Source organism: Lissotriton vulgaris, chromosome 1_2 (genome assembly GCF_964263255.1).
Source record: "Lissotriton vulgaris chromosome 1_2, aLisVul1.2, whole genome shotgun sequence".
Lineage (NCBI taxonomy): Eukaryota > Metazoa > Chordata > Amphibia > Caudata > Salamandridae > Lissotriton > Lissotriton vulgaris.
Genome location: NC_141686.1, coordinates 96,148,432 through 96,169,624, shown reverse-complemented (window position 1 = coordinate 96,169,624; position 21,193 = coordinate 96,148,432). Strand labels below are relative to the sequence as shown.

The 21,193-nt window shown below is 48.4% G+C and overlaps 1 protein-coding gene across 1 annotated transcript in view; it reads left to right on the top strand.

Moving 5' to 3' along the window:
• ATP6V1E1 (ATPase H+ transporting V1 subunit E1) overlaps positions 1-21,193 on the top strand; it is a 184,012-nt gene that overhangs the window by 40,873 nt on the left and 121,946 nt on the right. The window contains exons 4-5 of the mRNA XM_086952897.1: positions 1,078-1,144; positions 6,010-6,099. Coding sequence (XP_086809023.1) covers positions 1,078-1,144; positions 6,010-6,099 — 157 coding nt within the window. The remainder of the gene's footprint in view (positions 1-1,077; positions 1,145-6,009; positions 6,100-21,193) is intronic.

The following is a 21,193-nucleotide window of genomic DNA, read 5'->3' as shown; positions in this document are numbered from 1 at the left end:
AAAACACTCTGACAAAACTATTCAACAAGGCAGATTGAGGGTAAACTGGAGAATCATCCAGAATAGCAGTTTCAAAGTCAGTGTAAAAATACAGTAGGAAAAACCTGTTATTGCAGACAGATGACCCTTCAACATTTACTGGACATTGGAAATCAATCTGAAAAAATCTACTAAGTAACCTCTTTTATCTTTTCTCCTGTATCCAGCATCCAAGCAAAAAAGACTCTAAGAACCTCTGTGGACCAACAGATATTGAAAAAAGATAGTATAGGAGAGAGAGCGAGAGATATGCACAAAAACTGTATGGAAGAAAAAAGGGCCATCAACCAGGAAGAAAAAAAGAATATATTTAGTATTAGATTACAGGGATATGCTGATACCTGGTTCGAATTAAATTCTATAATCACTAAAAGCACTCAAATGTTGATCTTTTGTAGCTTTCGGCTCGCAGGGCTTCACACCTGGCATAGAACACCACATCTTAGCTGGAAAAAATTATACCTCCAATTTATATTGAATGGACAAATCTAGCCATGAAACTTCATTAACTCCCATCCTGTCATGATATGGTGGCCAGGCCATGTGCCAGATTTGTTTTGATCATGGGGATGCAAGCTTAACAGATGGGGGTTTGACTGTAATCCAAAAGGGCATCAGAAAGTTTAAATGGGAAGAAGGATGAAATTCATGAATGAGAATTAGGGTTATTTTGTTTTGGAATACAGCATGTGTGACTAACCTGAAATTGGTTGCTTAATAACTAGAGACATTATTGCCACCTGTATTGCTATGGTAGGAAATCGGTTGTGATTGTGCCCTTGCTTTGTCCACAGTGCCTATCTTGTACAGAACAGTGGAATTATAGGAGCTGTAACTGAACCATTATACTTATATTCCTTTGTGGTCTTTCCAGTTACAGTTTACTGCTAGTCAGTGTACTTTTTGAATGCCTCACTGTGTGGAAAATGTTTTACTGTTTTCCTTTGTGTTATATTAGAAGAAGCATTATAGAGAACTTGGAAATAGGATGAATCTTTGTTTTCTACTCTAATTATCTTCTTTCCATGTGATTTACAGTCAAATGTCAAACTTGATGAATCAGGCCAGATTGAAAGTCCTGAGGGCCAGGGATGATCTTATCTCAGTGAGTATAAGCTACCGTAATATGGCATCAACTTTTCATTCCAGGGTTTGACGTTGCATCTCCTGTCATTCTTAGTAGAACCTGCTATGAAGATAAAAATATTAACTATGTCTATCGATGAATTCTAATACGGTTGATGCTTTCTACCAGAAGAAAAAGCTTTTAAATAAATACTTTAAATTGCAGTACCTTTTTGAACCTGTGCTCTTGCATTGCTCGGTGAACTAGTTTACAACAATTCGTTCTAAACTTAATCTGTTCTAAAAATAGGAAATAGTGAACAGACTAATATATATATATATATATATATATATATATATATATATATATATATATATATATATATATATATATATATATATATATATATATATATATATATATATATATATATATCCACATCCATATCCATCCAAGTGGGTATGTATACTTTACCAGATGGGAGAAGCTGAAAGTTTGCTGAGCACGCTTTGTCATTACCTGTGTATCTTGTCATATTTTCAAACCCAGTAAAGGGCTTTTAGTCTTCTTATTTCACACCAGGTTTAATTTTGTACTCCAGCCAGTGGTAAGAGGATTTAAACTTAACACTGACATTTTAGAAGCATGTTAATCTTGTTGGAATGGTTGGTCTGTTATGCCATGACTTCATTTCTTTTCCAGTTTGCTTATTTTAGCATTAATAATTTCCTTTTATAAATCAAATTTTTTTGCAATGCTTCAGAGAATATTTGCTCCTCCTTAGTCATTTTTATGCCTCTGTTCTTCACAGAAAATACAATTTAATTATTGAAAGAAAAGGGATGTGATTGCATTCTGTGAATTGAGAGTACGGCGTTAATGTGAGTCTTTTTCTCTGGTCTGGGGGTAGTCGCTAGTACCAGGGCAGTATTTATGACGGGTATTGTCATTTACCACTGATGTCACAGGGCCTCTAGTGCTATTTTACTCATGTTGGACAATCTGATTTCTCCTTTTACACTTGACTCTGTGGTAAGACTGAGCACTTGGAACTCATTAACCATTACATCCTAAATTACACCCAATAAGTTAAATGTCAAATCGAAATTGTAGCTTAGAAAAAGTATAGGTATTTTGTGTACAAATGGGAATGATGAAATGAAGAAGCACACAAAAAGAGTATGCCCTTGTCCCTTCTGAGGCAAAGATATTATTATTATTATTATTATTATTATTATTATTATTATGTTTCTTAAATAGCGCCTGAATCGACCCCCGAAGGGGTATCTCCGCGCTTGCCTTGGGAACCCGTCCTGGCTTTTCCCTGTGAGATAGCCCCTACAGGGCATATGGCATCCCAAAGGTGAAAGCCAGGCATCCCGCCGCGGGGGGGCCGTTGTGGAGATTAAGCAAGCTTAATGCCCAGAGTTGCAGAGTGTGAACCCATGATTAGGTCAGGCACCGAAGCGAGAATTATCAAGTCCATGGACATTTGAGCTCAAGACCCCGCCGCGTCGGGAATTGAACCCTGGTCCCGGGTCTGACCTCTGCTTCAGGGTCTGCCTGCTCTAACCAGTGAGCCACATTCTCCACACATAAATCCCCATAAGCCTAATTCTAGCACTTATGTATTCCGGTGATCTACAAATAACACGGGACCCAATGGCTAAACTTACATTATGAGTAAGATTTGGATGTCCTGAGCTGCCTTCAGGAACTCTCTGGTCTTAAGTCTCCTTGTTATGGGTTATGTTTGTAAAGATCAGTCAGTAGGGAAGTGATGCCAAGCAAAATGGTATTGCATATCTAGTTTTCTCCAATATTTTTTTTCTACTCCATTTTCTCTGAAGCTTTGGGTGAAAGGCTATACTTAAGTTGGTTTGGAAGGTAATAGAGAATTTTTTTAATCTATACTCCAAAATGAAGTTGCCCCAAAGCCCTACTACCCCACCCAGGTTTGTGGTAATGTTTTTTAGGGTGCTATAAGCTTGGTGGCCTTGATCCCCGATGATGAGCTAATGGGGTTTCAATGTCCGAGTCGAGGAGCACATTTCAGGAGTGGGTGATGTAAAAATCAACTCTGTCCCAAAGTTACTTGCAGTGAGAGTACTGGTGCTAGTATTGGATTAGCACCCAAAGTACGTCTTTTTGGTGTACTGAAACATTAAGAGCCAGTATCTCAAAACTGACGGAGTGCAAGATTTTCAGTTGGCAGTACGCATCCTCTCATTTGCCCTTTGGAATTGGGAAAGTGAACTTTAGGGCTGGGGTCCAACCCAGATTCTGAAACGTGTCGTCCAGGAATATCATTTATTTCTTGGTTTTATTATTTTACACTTTTGTATAGCACAAGGAAATAGAGAGATTTTGCGCTTTTAATCCGGGTGACTTTCTTTGAGCTAAGGCCCTGTTGGCATGAGTAGTCATTATCCAACGTGATACCTTGTGCCAATATGGGAAAAATAAAAGCAATAAGGTGATATGTGGGCAGTGTGAGCTTAGCCTGAACCCAAGCCCATGTCAATGGGGAGGAGTAGGAAAAAGGGCTGCCCCCAGCAAGCTTATAATAAAAACAAAATAATAATTGTGGGATTTGAGACTTTTAAGCCTAGTTTTGAGTCCCCCACAGTTTTCTGGGGTCTCAGGATTTGCAAAATGATTACAGGATTTGCAAATCTTGTAGGGGAAACTAGAAAGTGTATGGGGCCCTGCAGCTGGGAATGGTCAAACTCCTTTTAACCTCCACCCTCGCACACAGCCTTCAGTGGTGTACAGAGTGGATTGGCTGCATACAGTGGTTAAACCCCATTGCGCATGACCAAAGCCAATGTTTGGTTGGGGTTGGTCGTAGGAAACGTTTTATAATATACCAAATCCAACAAACAAAATTACTGAAAAAAACAAAGTGAAGTTATGGTTAACTTGGGTTATAACACCTTATGCTATGTTTAAAAATATGATCTCAGAAATTCACTTAAAGATCCACAGTTAAAGTTCTGTTATGACTAAAAATTGAAACCGAAAAGTAATAGGTCAAAAGTAATGCTTAGAATCACAATCCATAACTCGCACATCAGTCCTGTATACCTTATTCACACAACAAATGCTGTGGTGAGGACCTCGCAAAATTCACCCTATTAAATAACACCTAACCGAAAACTGTAATTTAATAACACATACTCCAAACCAGTAAATAGTATGTTCATGGTTTCTTCATTCAAAGTAGGTAAGGGTGATGTGATTTGTAATGTCACCTATCACATCAAGGGGGAAATCATGATCTTTGCACCTTATGTGTGAATTTTGGTTTCCATGGCTGTTGTGTGAGTGTCTGAAAAGCTTCAGCGTTCCGTCCATCATCTCCTTGTGTTTGCTTTATTCGCCCTAAGTTGGCAGGGTATGCCCAGACGTGGGTCCCTTTCTCACTTTGCCACTGGATTCAAGCTAACCTGGCTGTTGAGGACTGTTAGCCCAAAACTGGTCCCAGGATGCCTGTTTCTGGTCCAGGGAAGACCTGGCTTGGCAGTTCGGGCTGGACTTTTCCCATGAGGCACATAGTCAAGACTGATTGCTGTGTCTGAACTGGGGTGGTGAAGTGAGCTAAAGAACGATGATGGATTCAACCCAGATCTGTGACTGGGGGCGAGTGTCTGAAAAGTTTCCGGGTTCCGTCCTTCATCTCCTTGTATTTACATTGTAATAATTTAGTCAACTGAAAAAAATACAAAAATGATTTGCTTCCAAATTACAGCTGTCCAATTGATTATGGTCATTGTAAGGAAGCATCCTCTTATCTAAAACAAGGCCTTGCAGCTACCCCTAAGTCAAAGCTAGAATTTCTTTCCTAATGATTGTATTGGAACAACATTTCTGTTAAGGGAGTCTTTGTTCACGGAAGACAGAAGGTAGACTATCTTGCCATGCTGCAGGTTTGATTAACCACATTCTCCAGCATTTGATTGTCTATGACAAGATTTCCTTATAGAATACTTTTTTTGAAGTTTTATTGTTTCTTTATTACTGATTGATTTTCATTATAATGTTTAGTGCCATGCATTTCTTGTTTAAGTGATGAGGTGGCTGCAGGCGCTGTACTCAATAAGTCCAGTTTAGGAAACTGTATACTTTTCTTCTCCTGCGCTGCTCTTCTCTCTTTAACCATAAGAAATAATGCCAATCCCCTTTCTCTGTTGCATTTATAATGTCTTAATGCTTAGGATTTGGGTAAAGGCAATAAATACACTGAGAATGAGGGTCATCAGCATAAAGTTTCTTGTGTACACAGGATGAAAAAGGTTTGAAAAGAGTTTTTTTTCTGTCGGTCATGAATTTAGTGACGGTTAGCTGTCTGATTAAAAAGAAAAATCTCCCTGAGCCAGGAAAGCCCAAATTTACCCTAAAAATAACTCCTGATACTTCTGTGCTGAACATAGGGCAGGTTCAAATCCAGGGCAGATCAAAAAAGTAAAAGCTTTAGGTTCACTTAAAAATGTGAGCAGAGGTCGGCCAGGGGATGCCTTCACACGATGTGCGGTAGAAATCTGAGCTATGTGGAAGTGCTACTAAATAGATAATGTTTCAGGCCCATAGCCATTTTAACACTGTATACTGCTATTTTAATGTACTGTGGATTCCCAGTCTGACAAAGGCAAATGATTCAAGAATGGGAATATATAAAAGATACCAACGTTAGAGAACTTGTGTTACAGGTAATTAACTAATTTCTTTCTGTCTTATATCTAGAGGTGTGTGTTTTTTGTGTTTAGATGATATTCACTATCTGCATTGGTTTCCTCAGATGATTGCAAAGTCCTGTTTGATCTGAGTGCAAGAGGCACATGACTGAAAGGGAAACCAGATGTTTGTTTTTCATTTGTTTTTCTTTTGGTCATTTTCTCTCCCAGGATTTATTGAATGAAGCTAAACAAAGGCTGGCTAAAATAGTGAAGGAGGGCGCCAGGTACCAATCGCTGATGGATGGATTAGTAATGCAGGTATGTTTTCATTGAATTATTGATCACAAAATGTGATACTACATGAATGCAGTTGAGACAGCCTGGCCAGTTCAAGGCTTACCCCTCTGCTAATGTCTGTAAAGTCGTTTTTGCATTTAGTAGACTGAAGCACAGTGGCTATTGTTCATAAAGCGATTTATAAAGAAAACGTCATTAGCCGTCATTGTATTGTAATTGATTTCATATAGTTCTTTATGACCCTGACTAGGTTCTGAAGTACACTATTAGACACTGAGCACCCATCACCTCACGGAATGTTTAGTTGAAGGGAGGTTAGGTTACTGTGTGTAAGAGAAGGGAATCCTTCCATCGTCTGGTAACCATACAATTAGCCAGTAGGAGGGCCAAGTCGAGGATGCTTACACCTACCCTGTCCTTGGTTGAGCGTAATGCTCCAGTGCGCGAGCCTCCCAGCGGTGCAAAGCGGCCAAGCCAATGGTCTAGGCCAGCTTTGTAGTAACAGCAACCCACTACTGACACAGGGACGGGCTGGTCGACAACACGTGTAGAAAGTCAACACTCTGTGCCTGGCAGCGGGGGCGCAGGACTCCTGCACCAAGAAGGAGTCTTGTGAGGTGTTAAAGAACTGTGGTACCCATTCATATCATTCATACCACCAGGGAGGGCTCTAGGAAGAGGTGTCTTCCAACTGCTCTGCACTAACCAGCAACTCAGCAATTGTAGCTGCGCTGCCAAATAATAATGTTCAAAACTTGGGGATCCAAGCCCTCCCTTGTCTGATGGCAATTTCCATTTTGCAAGAGCAACACAGCTGCCACCAGTCTGCCAAATGACTTTACCCAGTAAGGTGTCCAGTGAGTGACAGAATGTTGCCAGTAACAGGAGGGGGAGAATGGAGAATGGCAAAGTATAAAACTATTCATTTTTCAAAGAGTCTGCAGCACACCCGGTTTCTTCTCATTAATTTAAACACTTCATATTTTTCACTTTCAGCATGCATACACTCCTGGTGCACTCCGCTCCTTTTAGTGCACGATTAAGACAATGTCAGAAAGGGGATTTTGACTCGTAGCTTATGAGTCACTAAAGGAGTTGCACAGCTTTATGCACATTTGTGTTGGATTTTTATCACGTACTCACTCGTGAACCAATTTCATCCATTTTATTTCAATAATTTATTCATTTTTGTCCGTCACAGAAAACAAAGTTCCATATTTTCACGCTTGTTAATTGCTCTCGGATTGCCCATCCGGGCTTATGCATAGGCACGTAAAGAGAACTTCATCAGTCCATTACATATCTTCACCCAATGCATTTCGGTCTCGTGTTCGACCTTCCTCAGGGGTATCTACAATTATTAAGAATGCATATGTCGGCCCCACATTTTTTACAAATGACTGTAAATAACACAAAATAATTTTTACCACAAACCCCAATATCATAATACATCCTTCTAAAACAAATGTTTACTCCCCACTGTTCAGCTGTTTACCTTCTGTGCGACATTACCCCTACATTCATAACACCCTCCCCATTGGGTGAAGATATGTAATGGACTGATGAAGTTCTCTTTACGGGAGTACGGTTAAGCCCGGATGGGCAATCCGAGAGCAATTAACAAGCGTGAAAATATGGAACTTTCTTTTCTGTGACGTGACAGACCGAAAATGAATAAATTATTGAAATGAAATGGATGAAATTGGTTTACGAGTGAGTAAGAGATAAAAATTCAACACAAATGTGCATAAAGCTGTACAATTCCTGCAGTGACTCGCAAGCTATGAGTCACAATCCCCTTTCTGACAAAGTATAAAAAGACACATGGAAGCTTGATCATATTGGATACAGCTATTTGGCCGGCCACCAAAAGCAGGGGCCTCTGCCATAATGCCATCTTATTCCAGGGGGCTGAGACCGCCCTAGTGATATTGCCATCCAGCAGCTCAGCTGAGTCATGATTAATCTGAATCCCCAAGTACCCAAAGGTTTAGGCTTGCCAGGTGAGCACCCTTGCCTTGATCTCCTGCCACACCATCCATCGCTCCGGGACTCCGAGGAAAGCCTACACTGGAAGTGTTTTTGGTGTTGTGCCTGTACATTGGCCCGCACTTTACTTGAATATGGCAATCATGTACCTGCTGTTATTCGTAGACTGGAGTGCAGTGGAGTGGGAGATAGGTGTGCATGAGGTTCTGCTTCCCATCCCTGATTGGACAACGTCTGGTTCTTGGGTACGTTTGGTCCAGAATCAGCTAATAGCTTTATTTTCCTTTATTTATTTGCCCATGTTATTTTGCATAATTAGTTTTGCATTTTTACATAATTGTTTGTCGAAAGGGGTTTCACAAATAAATTGGTTGTTGCGGAGATGTTAATAGGACATGCTAATGTGAAATTAATGTGTGTGAAATGATATATTATTAAAATTGTTTCTCTTATAAGAAGTCTTTTAAGTCATTGGGTATGTAGTGGCTACTGCCTTTGCTAGCAGTGTGCATAATCGCAGGACTCCATTTTAGATTATTTTCCACCATCGGGTTCAGACGTGCACGGCTGAGACTCTTGAGTTTGATAGTTTTTCTATGCTTCCATCCGGACTCATCTGGTCTATTCTTCGACTCCGATATCTTGAAATTACTTATGTTGCCTTTCCTCCAGCCTACGTCTTCTGGAGATCGATCCGCATAGACTCCCGCACTGCAGGGCCTTTGGCCTTCTCCAGAGCCTCATGCCCTTCATCTTTGACGTTTGCCGACCTTCTGGTGGCGAATGTACATGTTGTGATGTAAGGAACACCCTTTCAAAACAGGCCTCCATGTCGTGCAAAAGTCCTAAGTACCGACAACCACTACCAGATGTGTAACCTTTGCCTGTCTCCTGACCTTGACAAAATCTTGTGTGAGTACTACCTGACCTCCTTTTCGAAGAAAACTCTTCGATATAATCAGGAGAGACTGTGGGTTAACCTTAGGATGCAGAGATGCTTCCAACAACACCCCCACAGTCTTCTCCCAACGTCCAAGAAAGAGAAGAGACCAGCCCTTTGAGCATTCTGGACCACCAACTGTCACCTAGCCCAGATGCCATCTTTTACTCCTACTTCGACTCGGAGTACGAATACAACTAAGCTCCCATCGCCTCCTAGCCTCCCAGACCTTGAGTGAAGACCTCGGCAAAGAGCAAGTGTATGGCAGACATAGACCCACACATACACACCAGGCCTCCAAAATCGTCCCTAGTCGAGGAAGAGCACCGCCCCATAAGGGGTCAGGCTTTGAGTTCTTCAATGAGACCTTAGCCCTCGAGCCCCACTGCCTCCTGGCACCAGTCAGCGCCAACGAAAGTCCTAGTAGCCAAAACTGCACCTATCGAGGAGCCCACTAGTACTGCAGAGGTCTAAGATACACTCAATGCCATCACCAAAGCCAGCCTTCGCTTGGAAGCTGTCATTAGCCCAAAGGTAGTATTGGCACCTAGGGCACTTTAGGATCCGAAAACTTCCTTGGTGCCTAACCCATCAGCACCAACGACACTGTTTGATCCAAGTACCACGTTGGCAGCCGAACCATTGACGCTGATGACAGCCTCTGAGGAAGGCTCCAATGACTTGGAGCAATTGATCAATCTGAAAGAGAGATGTTAGTGATGGATTCCTTACCTTAGAATATTCCCCAGGCATCAGACTGGCTCCGGAAAGCTTTGCTTAGCAGTACCCCTGCGCGTCGGTAGGTGGCATCCTGCGGCTCCGCATCTGTCACTGGCGTTATGAGCGCCGAGATGACGTCACGAAGACTACTTAGGTGCCACCCATCCGCGCTGACGTCAGTTTTCTTTTTTTGCACTGAAAGCACAGATCCTGATTGAGCACCTACCTCAGTCATTTTTAGGTCTCGCCCGAGACAGCACATGCACTGTCTCTTCGAGACATTTAGCAAGTGGCTTTTAAAAGTGCCATCAGAGGCTTTTGCTGGCCTACAGCTTGTGTTCACGAGCTCCTGCACGTACACAGCTGCCGTTTGTGTTTTTATTGCTGTAATCTGGCTCCTCTGCTTGCACTACCTCCTCCCCCCCCCCCCCCCCCCTTCCTCTTGGTACGCTTTATTTGTGTCTTCTACTTGTGAATCATGCTACTCTGCTCGCAATCCCCCCCCTCCCTTCTCCCCCTCCTCTTCTTCAGTTTCATTTGTGTCTTCTATCACTGTGAATGCTCCTGCTTCCACCAGGCACACACCCCACCAGCTGTCAGTGCACGCTTCCACCAGGCACACACCCACCAGCCGTCCGTGCACGCTTCCACCAGGCACACACCCCACCAGCCGTCAGTGCACGCTTCCACCAGGCACACACCCCACCAGCCGTCAGTGCACGCTTCCACCAGGCACACACCCCACCAGCCGTCGGTGCACGCTTCCACCAGGCACACACCCCACCAGCCGTCAGTGCACGCTTCCACCAGGCACACACCCCACCAGCCGTCAGTGCACGCTTCCACCAGGCACACACCCCACCAGCCGTCAGTGCACGCTTCCACCAGGCACACACCCCACCAGCCGTCAGTGCACGCTTCCACCAGGCACACACCCCACCAGCCGTCAGTGCCCGCTTCCACCAGGCACACACCCCACCAGCCGTCAGTGCCCGCTTCCACCAGGCACACACCCCACCAGCCGTCAGTGCCCGCTTCCACCAGGCACACACCCCACCAGCCGTCAGTGCACGCTTCCACCAGGCACACACCCCACCAGCCGTCAGTGCACGCTTCCACCAGGCACACACCCCACCAGCCGTCAGTGCACGCTTCCACCAGGCACACACCCCACCAGCCGTCAGTGCACGCTTCCACCAGGCACACACCCCACCAGCCGTCAGTGCACGCTTCCACCAGGCACACACACCACCAGCTGTTGCATACTACCAGCCGTCCGTGCACGCTTTCACCAGGCACACACACACCCCACCAGCCGTCGGTGCATGCTTCCACCAGGCAACACACCACCAGCCGTCAGTGCACGCTTTCACCAGGCACACACACCACCAGCCGTCAGTGCACGCTTTCACCAGGCACACACACCACCAGCCGTCAGTGCACACTTCCACCAGGCACATACACTACCAGCCGTTGCATACTACCAGCCGTCAGTGCACGCTTTCACCAGGGACACACACACACCACCAGCCGTCGGTGCATGCTTCCACCAGGCAACACACCACCAGCGTCCGTGCACGCTTTCATCAGGCACACTCACCACCAGCGTCCGTGCACGCTTTCATCAGGCACACTCACCACCAGCCGTCAGTGCACGCTTCCACCAGGCACACACCCCACCAGCCGTCAGTGCACGCTTCCACCAGGCACACACACCACCAGCCGTTGGTGCACGCTTCCACCAGGAACACACACCACCAGCCGTCAGTGCACGCTTTCACCGGGAACATCCACCACCTGCCGTCAGTGCACGCTTTCACCGGGCACATACACCACCTGCCGTCAGTGCACGCTTTCACCGGGCACATACACCACCTGCCGTCAGTGCACGCTTTCACCGGGCACATACACGTCAGTGCACGCTTCCACCAGGCACACACACCACCAGCCGTCAGTGCACTCTTCCACCGGGCACACACACACACACACACACCACCAGCCGTCGGTGCATGCTTCCACCAGTCACACACACACACACACCACCAGCCGTCAGTGCACTTTTCCACCGGGCACACACACACACCACCAGCCGTCCGTGCATGCTTCCACCAGGCACACACACCACCAGCCATCAGTGCACGCTTCCACCAGGCACACACACCACCAGCCGTCAGTGCACGCTTTCACCGGGAACATTCACCACCAGCCGTCTGTGCACGCTTTCACCGGGCACATACACCATCCGCCGTCTGTGCACGCTTTCACCGGGCACATACACCATCCGCCGTCATTGCACGCTTTCACCAGGCACCACAAACCACCAGCTGTCGGTGCACTATTTCACCGGGCACACACACCACCAGCGTCCGTGCACGCTTCCACCAGGAACACACACCACGAGCTGTCAGTGCACGCTTTCACCAGGCAGACACACCACCAGCTGTCAGTGCACTCTTCCACCACGCACACACACCACCAGCCGTCAGTGCACTCTTCCACCAGGCACACACACCACCAGCCGTCAGTGCACTCTTCCACCAGGCACACACACCACCAGGAATTACTGCTTCCTACAACCAGAATGAAAAAAACATTCAGAGCAATGAAAACCAGTTCATTTGATGCAAAGAACTGTTAACAAAAACCATGTCCAGCTATTGTAGATCTGGCAACTTAAACAAAACAGCAACAAAAAATAAAACCAGCATTGGCATAGTCTCGCTTTTTGGACCTTATAAGTATTTGGTTATGCAGCAGAATATCCTTGGTGCAACAACACCAACTGTTGCATTGCTAAACACTTATACGGTTCCAAATGCGAGACCTATTGGCTATGCCAATGCTTGTTTGACGACTTTGTCTCCTTTTCTTGTCTCCTGGTGCACGTAGGAATGCCCGGTTTTAAGTCTTGTGGGTCGTGCCGCGGTAACATGTCAGTGGCGGACCCCCATGATGTGTGCCTCTACTGCCTGAAGACAGACCATGACTCCCGGGACTGTCGAGACTGTCTAGCCATGGCCCCGAAGGACTTGCGCGGGCGGATCCGGCAGTTGCTAGCGGTCCGGCATTCCTCTCACTGCCGCTCCGGATCTAGGAGCAGTTCGCGGGACCGGAGCCGTCGCTCCTCGGGCTCTAAGTCTTCGCCTTCAGATTCCGGTAAGCGATGCCATAAAAAGAAGTCGATTAAACAACAGGGGGTGGTGATGGACAGAGTTTCTGAATTAAGCAGAATACTCTCACCCAGTCAAGAGATCAGGGCTAAATCCAACACCGTTTTTTAGCTCACTGCACCATCCCAGCTCAGAACCTGGCTATATGCAAATTAGTCTGTCCCTGGCCCAGTGCATCATGGGAACAGGGCAAACCAAACTACCAAGCCAATTCTTTCACTGGGAAGAAAACAAGCTACCGGGGACTGGGATGGTGCAGTGAGCTAAAAAACGGTGTTGGATCAAGCACTGATCTCTTGACTGGGTGAGAGTATTCTGCTTAATTCAGAAACTCTGTCCATCACCACCCCCTGTTGTTTAATTATTTTGTCCACCATAAGCGTGGAAGGGTATACTCAGACGTGAGTCCCTTGCTCATTGCACCATCAGGATTCAAGCAAGCCGGGCCGAAGAAGGCTGTAATGCCAGAAACCGGTCCCCGGAAGCTTGTTTCCTTCCCAGTGAAAGAATTGGCTTGGTAGTTTGGTCTGCACTGTTCCCATGATGCACTGGGCCAGGGACAGACTAATTTGCATATAGCCAGGTTCTGAGCTGGGATGGTGCAGTGAGCTAAAAAACGGTGTTGGATCAAGCCCTGATCTCTTGACTGGGTGAGAGTATTCTGCTTAATTCAGAAACTGTCCATCACCACCCCCTGTTGTTTAATTATAAAAAGAGTCGAAGCGTGTTCGCTCTCAGTCTTCCCCCTTTCGCTCTCTGGAGGCGGACGAGGGGGCAGGGGCTCCGCCCCTGCGGTTCCTCTGGAGCCAGGGAGTCCCGCGGCCTACCCGCTATACCCCGGTCAGTCGGTGACTCCCGAACAGATGCAAGAGTTTCTTGCTGCCATGGACCGCCTCTTTAGGCCGGGCTCCCTCCGGCGTGCCTTCGGGCCCCCTCGGTCCCGTGTCCAGATCCTGTTGGCCCGGCGCCACAGAATCCTGCAGCTCCGGCCCCGGTGCCACAAGGTGCAGCGCCCTTGCCTCCGGCCCCGGTGCCGCCCTTGCCTCCGGCGCCGCCCTTGCCTCCTGCCCCGGCGCCAACCTTGCCTCTGGCGTCAACCTTGCCTCCGGACCCGGCGCCAACCTTGGCTCTGCCACAGACGCCGCACTGGGTGCCGTTCATCCCAACCCTGCTCCGGTTCTCACACCATTTCGTTCCGGCCTGCGATCGGAGTTGTGATACGGCTCTGGCTCGGCCCCGACCGTTGCCGTTTTCGGCGCAGTTCCCGATGCTGCTTGCCCCCTCTCCGGCCCCGGCCCTGCCGCTGCAGGCTCCCTGTACTCCGGAGCCGGACGAGGACTGGGAGGGCTCCGAGGACCCCCTTGCCCGGCAGTGTGACTCCGAGCAGGATTGGGTGGACGACCTTTCAAGATGGGGGCGAGCTTGATGTGTCTTTTGACCCGGGGTTTGCCTCTCCTCCACCTACTATAGAGGAGGGCGCTTCTTACACCGTGGTGCTCCGGAGACTCCATCTCGACCTCCCTACGATGGCCCTTAAGACCAACCTCCTTACGGAGGTGCTCCAGACGGTGTCTAAGTCATCGGAGCTGCTGCTCCCTTTCAATGAGGCTCTCACCGAAATCCTCTTGGGCACTTGGTTGCGACCGGCCTGGGGGGCGCCAGTGGATAAAAACGTCGCTAGGCGTCAACGCCAGGCGCCTGGTGATCCCACCTTCTTGACCACTCACCCTATGCCTGAGAACCTGGTCATTCAGGCCTCGACGTCAGAGTGCCTTTCACACACTCTGCCAGATAAGGACTCTAAAAGGCTAGACCAATTTGGCAAGAGGTTGTTCTCCTCAGCCAGCTTGGGGTTGCGGTCGGTTACCACTGCCTGCTTATTGGGCCGTTACTCTCACGCAGTGTGGGATTCGGTAGCTGAGGTCTTGCCTCAGTGTTCTAAGGAGGTCCAGGCTGTCCTTTCCCAAGCGATTGCGGACGGCAAGGATGCAGAGAAGTTTGCCATCAGGTGTGGTTTGTACACCGCTGATTCGTTGGGCAGGGCAATTTCCACGACTGTGGTGTTGCGTCGCCACGCCTGGTTACGTTCCACTGGGTTCTCACCCGATGTTCGCTCATGGACATGCCCTTTGATGGCTCCCGACTCTTTGGCGATAAGGCGACAATGCCCTGGAGCGCTTTAAAAATCTCGGGCCACAGCCAAGTCTTTGGGTCTTTCCACAAAGAACCCTGCCATGTTCCTTTCGTGCCCAGGCATGCTCTTCCAGCAAGCCTGTGCAGAACAAACCTTGCCGTGGATTCCGCAGGAGCGGGTCTGGTAACCAGTGCGTGGGTCAGTCCACTTCCACCCCCCACTGCTTCCGCCTCTAAGCCTTCCTAATCCGAGCTTCAGGGAGCACCCCACGCCCGTGGGTGGCAGGATCTGCCACCGCCTCCACCACTGGCGCGACATTCCATCAGACAAGTGGGTGCTGCAGATAATCAGCCAGGGTTACGCACTCCCCTTTCTGTCCTCCACTCCGGCCATGCCGCCTCAGTACCACCGCATGTCGGGGGATCATTTGACTCTTCTCCGTGAGGAAGTCTCAGCTCTCCTGGCCAAGGGGGCCATCGAGCACGTTCCCGGTCAGGAAGTAGGGAGTGGTTGTTCCCACTACTTTCTGGTCCTCAAGAAGGACAACGGGCGCCTGCACCCCATCGTGATCTCCAGGACGTCAATCGCTTCAGGAAGGAGAAGTTCAAGATGCTGACTCTGGCTCAGGTCCTGGCTGCCCATTACCCTGGAGACTGGATGTAGCGTTGGACTTGCAGGACGCTTATTTTCACATGTCCTGCTGGCCCACTGGTGCTACCTGCGGTTCCCGGTAGGCCAGGAGCATTTTCAGTTTGCCGTGCTCCCCTTTGGCCTTACCAGTGCCCCTCGGGTGTTCATGAAGGTGATGGTGGTGGTCGCAGCTCATTTGCGCATATTAGGTTTGTCAGTCTTCCCCCTACCTCGACAACTGGCTGTTGAAAGCGGGCTCGCCACAGGCGGTCGTCACCCCCCTCCAGACTACGGCCGGCCTCTTGCATTTGCTGGGGTTCTCCATCAATGTGCCGAAGTCGCACCGAGTCCCTCTTAGAAGCTCCCCTTCATCGGAGCCGATCTGGATTAGACGCTGTTTCAGGTTTATCCTCCCGAGCAGCGGGTCTGGATAGTCAGGCTATGATTCTGCTCTTTCAGCCTCTATCCTGGGTTTCTGTCAGGCTGACCTTCCGGCTTCTGGGCCTGATGGCCTCTTGTATCCTGCTGGTGACACATGCCAGATGGCATATGCGGGCTCTGCAGTGGGACCTGAAGTTCCAGTGGGCACAGCATCAGGGCAACCTGTCCGATCGCTTCCGGATCTCGGAGGGCGCTGCACGGCAGTTGCAGTGGTGGCTCAAGAATCGCGATTGGGTCAGTGGCAGATCCCTCTCCCTTCCCCCAGAGCACACAGTGGTGACAGATGTGTCCCTCCTGGGATGGGGAGGCCACATGTGAGAGGCGGAGACAAGAGGCCTCTGGTCTCCGGCGGAGTCCCGGCTTCATATCAACCTTCTGGAGCTGCGGGCGATCCGACTTGCACTGAAGGCATTCCTTCCTCTCTCCGGGGGAAGTATAGTGCAGGTGTTCACGGACAACACTACCGCCATGTGGTATTGCAACAAACAGGGAGGGGTGGGGTCGTGGGCCCTAGGTCAGGAGGCTCTGCGCCTCTGGACATGGCTGGATAATCAAGGCATTACCTTGGTGGTTCAACAACTGGCAGGTTCTCTGAACGCCAGGGTGGACAAACTTAGCCGCCGGTGCATAGTGGATCACGAATGGCGTCTGAACTCGGATGTGGCGCAAGGTCTCTTTCTGCAGTGGGGAGAGCCTTGGTTAGATCTATTCGCCGCCGCAGAGAACGCGCAATGTCATCAGTTCTGCGCGTTGGAATTTCCAAGGCGGCACTCACTAGGAGATGCTTTTCGTTGCAAGTGGAGTTGTGGACTGTTGTACGCCTTTCCGCCTATACCACTTCTGCCCAGAGTGCTGAAGATGAGGCGCAACCAGACCCAAGTCATTCTTGTGGCTCCGGACTGGGCTCGAAGAGTATGGTATCCTGAGCTACTCGGCATGAGCATCGATCCCCCTATCGGTCTGCGTATTCGGGAGGATCTTCTGTCGCAGCAGCAGGAGACGGTTCTCCACCCGAACCTGTCCAGCCTTCACCTCCATGCGTGGAGATTGAGCGGCGACAGTTGACACCTTTCGATCCCGAAGTTTGTGATGTCATTCTGGCAGCGAGGCGTCCCTCCACCAAAACGGTATACGCCTGTAGGTGGAACAGATTTGTGGCATGGTGCGCAGCAAAGGTTGTGGATTACCTTTCTGCCCCTCTTTCTGAGGTTTTTCTGTTGCTTCTCTCTTTGGCCCAGCAGGGATCTGCTTTGGGCACTATCAAAGGTTATCTTTCGGCCATCTCCACCTTTCTACGTCTTCCAGATCAGCCTTCTTTTTTTAAGTACCCAGTTGTTAACCGTTTTCTTAAGGGCATTACGCATACGTTTCCACCTGTACCCTTCATAAGGCCTCAGTGGGACTTGAATCTTGTCTTGCATTTTCTGATGTGCGCTCCCTTTGAGCCCCTTCATAGCTGTCCCTTATGTCTTTTCACTCTAAAGACAGCTTTCCTGGTTGCCATCACCTCTGCCAGAAGAGTGAGTGAGCTCTAGGCCCTTTCTTCCAAACTTACTTTCCTTTCTGTTCATTCAAACAAAGTAGTTTTAAGGACACGTCCTTCTTTTCTGCCAAAGGTTGTCACGCCCTTCCACATCGGGCAGACCATCACTTTGCCCACCTTCTTTCCGCCTCCGCATCATTCACGGGAAGAGGAGGCTCCACCGTCAGGACCCAAAATGTGCGCTCACCTTCTATCTGCAGCGTACACAGCAGTTCCAGGTGGATTATCCGCTTTTTGTTGGTTACATGGGAGCCAAAAAAGGTCGGGCTGTGCACAAACTGACCATCTCCTGGTGGGTCGTTCTGTGCATCAAAGCATGTTACTTCTTGGCCAAGAAGGAGCCTCCTGTGGGGCTGCGCGCCCATTCGACCATTGCAATTGCAGCCACTTCTGCCTTGGGACACAGCGTTTCCCTTGCAGGACATTTGTCAGGCAGCTATGTGGGCCTCGCTGCACACGTTTACCAAGCACTACTGTCTTGACAGTCCGGTCCGGAGAGATGGCTTCTTTGGCCGTTCTGTGCTCCGTGACTTTCTGGAGTAATCCTGTTCGCAGACCCACCGCCGGAGTTGGTATTGCTGGGGTATCTATTCTATGGTAAGGAATCTATCACTAACTTGTCTCTTTCAGATGCACAAGTTACTATTTGTGTAACGATATATCTGTAAGAGACAGATTTTTTATTTTTTTATTTTTTTTATTTTTTTGGCAGACCTTTATTGCACATTATTCATATACACAGCGGTGTGCCTACAACCCACTTGCAGGGCCGGCCGCAATCGGTGTACCACATAATATATACGAGCTTAATAACTAATTTCATCGGCTCAAGCGCTTGGTCAGAGAATGCTTAGCTCACGAAGGCACAACAAATGATTTAGTTTCAATGTTCAAAGCACACCAGTGATTCCGGCCGTACAGCCCTAATGTGATCTCGGTCTTATTTTCAATTTTACAGAAACAAGTCAAATGACAACCGTCCCCAACTCCCCCCCCATCCCTCCCGATCCTGGTCTTAGTGAGTGTTCCAAGTCTGATATGTACAGTGTCCAAGAGTTAGGCGGTACAGCGGTTGACAGAAAACACATTAATTGGTAGGTATCGTTACACAGTCACTTTTGTTATACACAAAGCACAGCGAGACTCCAGAAGGTGGGTAGGCCACATCTACTTCCCAGATCTATGTGAAGATCCCAAAGAGCACCATAGCTCATGCACACAGCATAGTACATTCGACTCCCCCGCATTCGAGTAGCACTCAAGCAGATTCCTGGTCTCCCCCTGACAATTCTGCGGTCGCACTCCTCTCACTATCAGAATCCGCCATAGACAACATATAGCGCGTAAACGGAGCCCACACGTCCTGCGGGCGGGACTGTTCTGGCAGTCCTTCGTAGTAACAGTGCAGCTGGTCCCTGCAGTAAGCCATGTCATTCAGCCACAGCTGCACATCTGGTGCCCTCCTCCCTCCCCATCCTATAGCAACCCTCCTCTTAGCCAATTGCAGCGCTAGTACCACAAGCCGTCGCGATTGCGCTGATACACCAGAAGCAATACCCAAAAGACGGAGGCGCACGTCCAACTTAACATCATTTGACGTCATGACAGTCAGCCTCTCAGTCACCGCCCTCCAGAAGTCATACACACGCGGGCATCCCCAGGCCAGGCGTACAAAGTCGGCATCGTCAGCACCACACCGGACACATTGAGCATCAGCCAGAAGACCATATCGAACCAGCTGAACTGGCGTGTAATACCACTGATGTAGAAATTTATAATGCAAGAGGCGGAAGTTGCCATTTATCACATACCCCCCAGTCATATTACAACATTCATTCCATTCGTCATCACTCCGAGGTTCTGGTAGGCTCCTGTCCCATCGTGCTCTAGCCAAGACCGCCCCCCCTCCCTCATCTTCCTGCGCAGCTTTGTATAGTTTAGAGAGCAATTTAGTCCTGTCTTTAGCTGTGTAAAGAAGTTGTAATGCCCAAGAGACATTAGTTAGTGATAGATTCCTAACAGCCCCACCCATCCTCCCCGTACTGTGAACTGATTAGTAGGGTTAAGGTCATGCCCTTTTAGGGCCCTAGTTTTATGCACCGATGTTCAGTATCCTGATTGGCTCTGCGTTTCGGCTCGGAAAGTCGTGTACAGAACTGACGTCAGCGCGCATGGGTGGCGCCTAAGTAGTCTCTGTGACGTCATCTCGAAGCTCACGACGCCAGTGACGGATGCGGAGCCGCACAACGCCACTTACCGACGCGCAGGGGTACTGCTAAGCAAAACTTTCCGGGTTCTGTCTGATGCCTAGGGAATATTTTAAGGTAAGGAATCTATCACTAACTAATGTCTCTTACAGATATATCGTTACACAAGTAGTAACTTGTGCTTCAGCGCCTTCAGGAGTAACTGGACGTGAGACACAAGACAAAACGTCTCGTTATCCATCCCCATGCTGGCACGATCTCCACAAGACTGCCTCCCAAGCTGGTAGAGACTTTGCCTATGAAGCAAAAACCCACCTTTGAGGAGAAACATGACTTGGAGCCTTCCCTGTTTCCCTAATGCAGGAAATTCAAGGGCAGGTGCACAAGCCATATTCCATTTGTTCCTCAACCTTCTCCATGAGAATGACCATTTGCTTGTGGAGACTGTGTCTGAATCGGAGCTTACTGTCCACCTTCTGGCTGTACTCAAAGGGAAGCTAAAGTAGGCCACAGGCTCACTGAGGAAGTCAGTCAAAGCCATGGCGGTGGCACCTAGGTGGACAAAAAATAGAAGCCCTCCCCAATGACCCGCCATTCATCAGTGGTCAGGTTATCTCAGATTCCTTAATTGTCCACGCTGCGTGTAAGTGCACTAACTCTCAGGGTACCTATTACAGCCCGCAAAGAGCCTTGGAATTTCAGCAGCTGTGCCTCTATTTCAGCCAAATCTTAACATCACAGTCAGTATTGCTTTGACCTTCCTGGCATGATGGCTTATTGCATCGCAATAGTGCCCCAAGCTCGGCCACATATACACACTTTACAACAATGCCTCTCCACACAATGGTCTCAGGCGTTCCATCTTTCCCTCAGTCATCCTTCCACTCCCCTGAGGCAAAGGGGTACTAATCAACACAGACAACCTGACCATCATATACTACCTACAAAAGCATGGCAGCATTAACTCTGTCACTCTCCTTGTTAGCTCAAACTATTTGGCGTTGGGTACTTTGCCATCGCATTCACCATAAAACGATCTTGTGGAAGTACTTAGCAGAACACACCAAGCAGTCTAAAAGTGGTAATTCCATCCTCAGGTCCTTCTCAACTACTTCCAACACTGGATCACCCGCATGTAGAGCTCTTTGCCACCCCCGAACACTCAAAATGGCCAAGCTTCGCTATCAGGTACCCACACCCACACTTCCATTTTACAACACAAAATGGAAGAACTGTCAAGGGATATTTGCTTACACTTTTCTGCCTTTCCCGCTCCTTCCATAAGTTGTGCAAAAGATGTGACCGATGTCTCATATTCTCATCCTTGTAGCCCTCACCTGG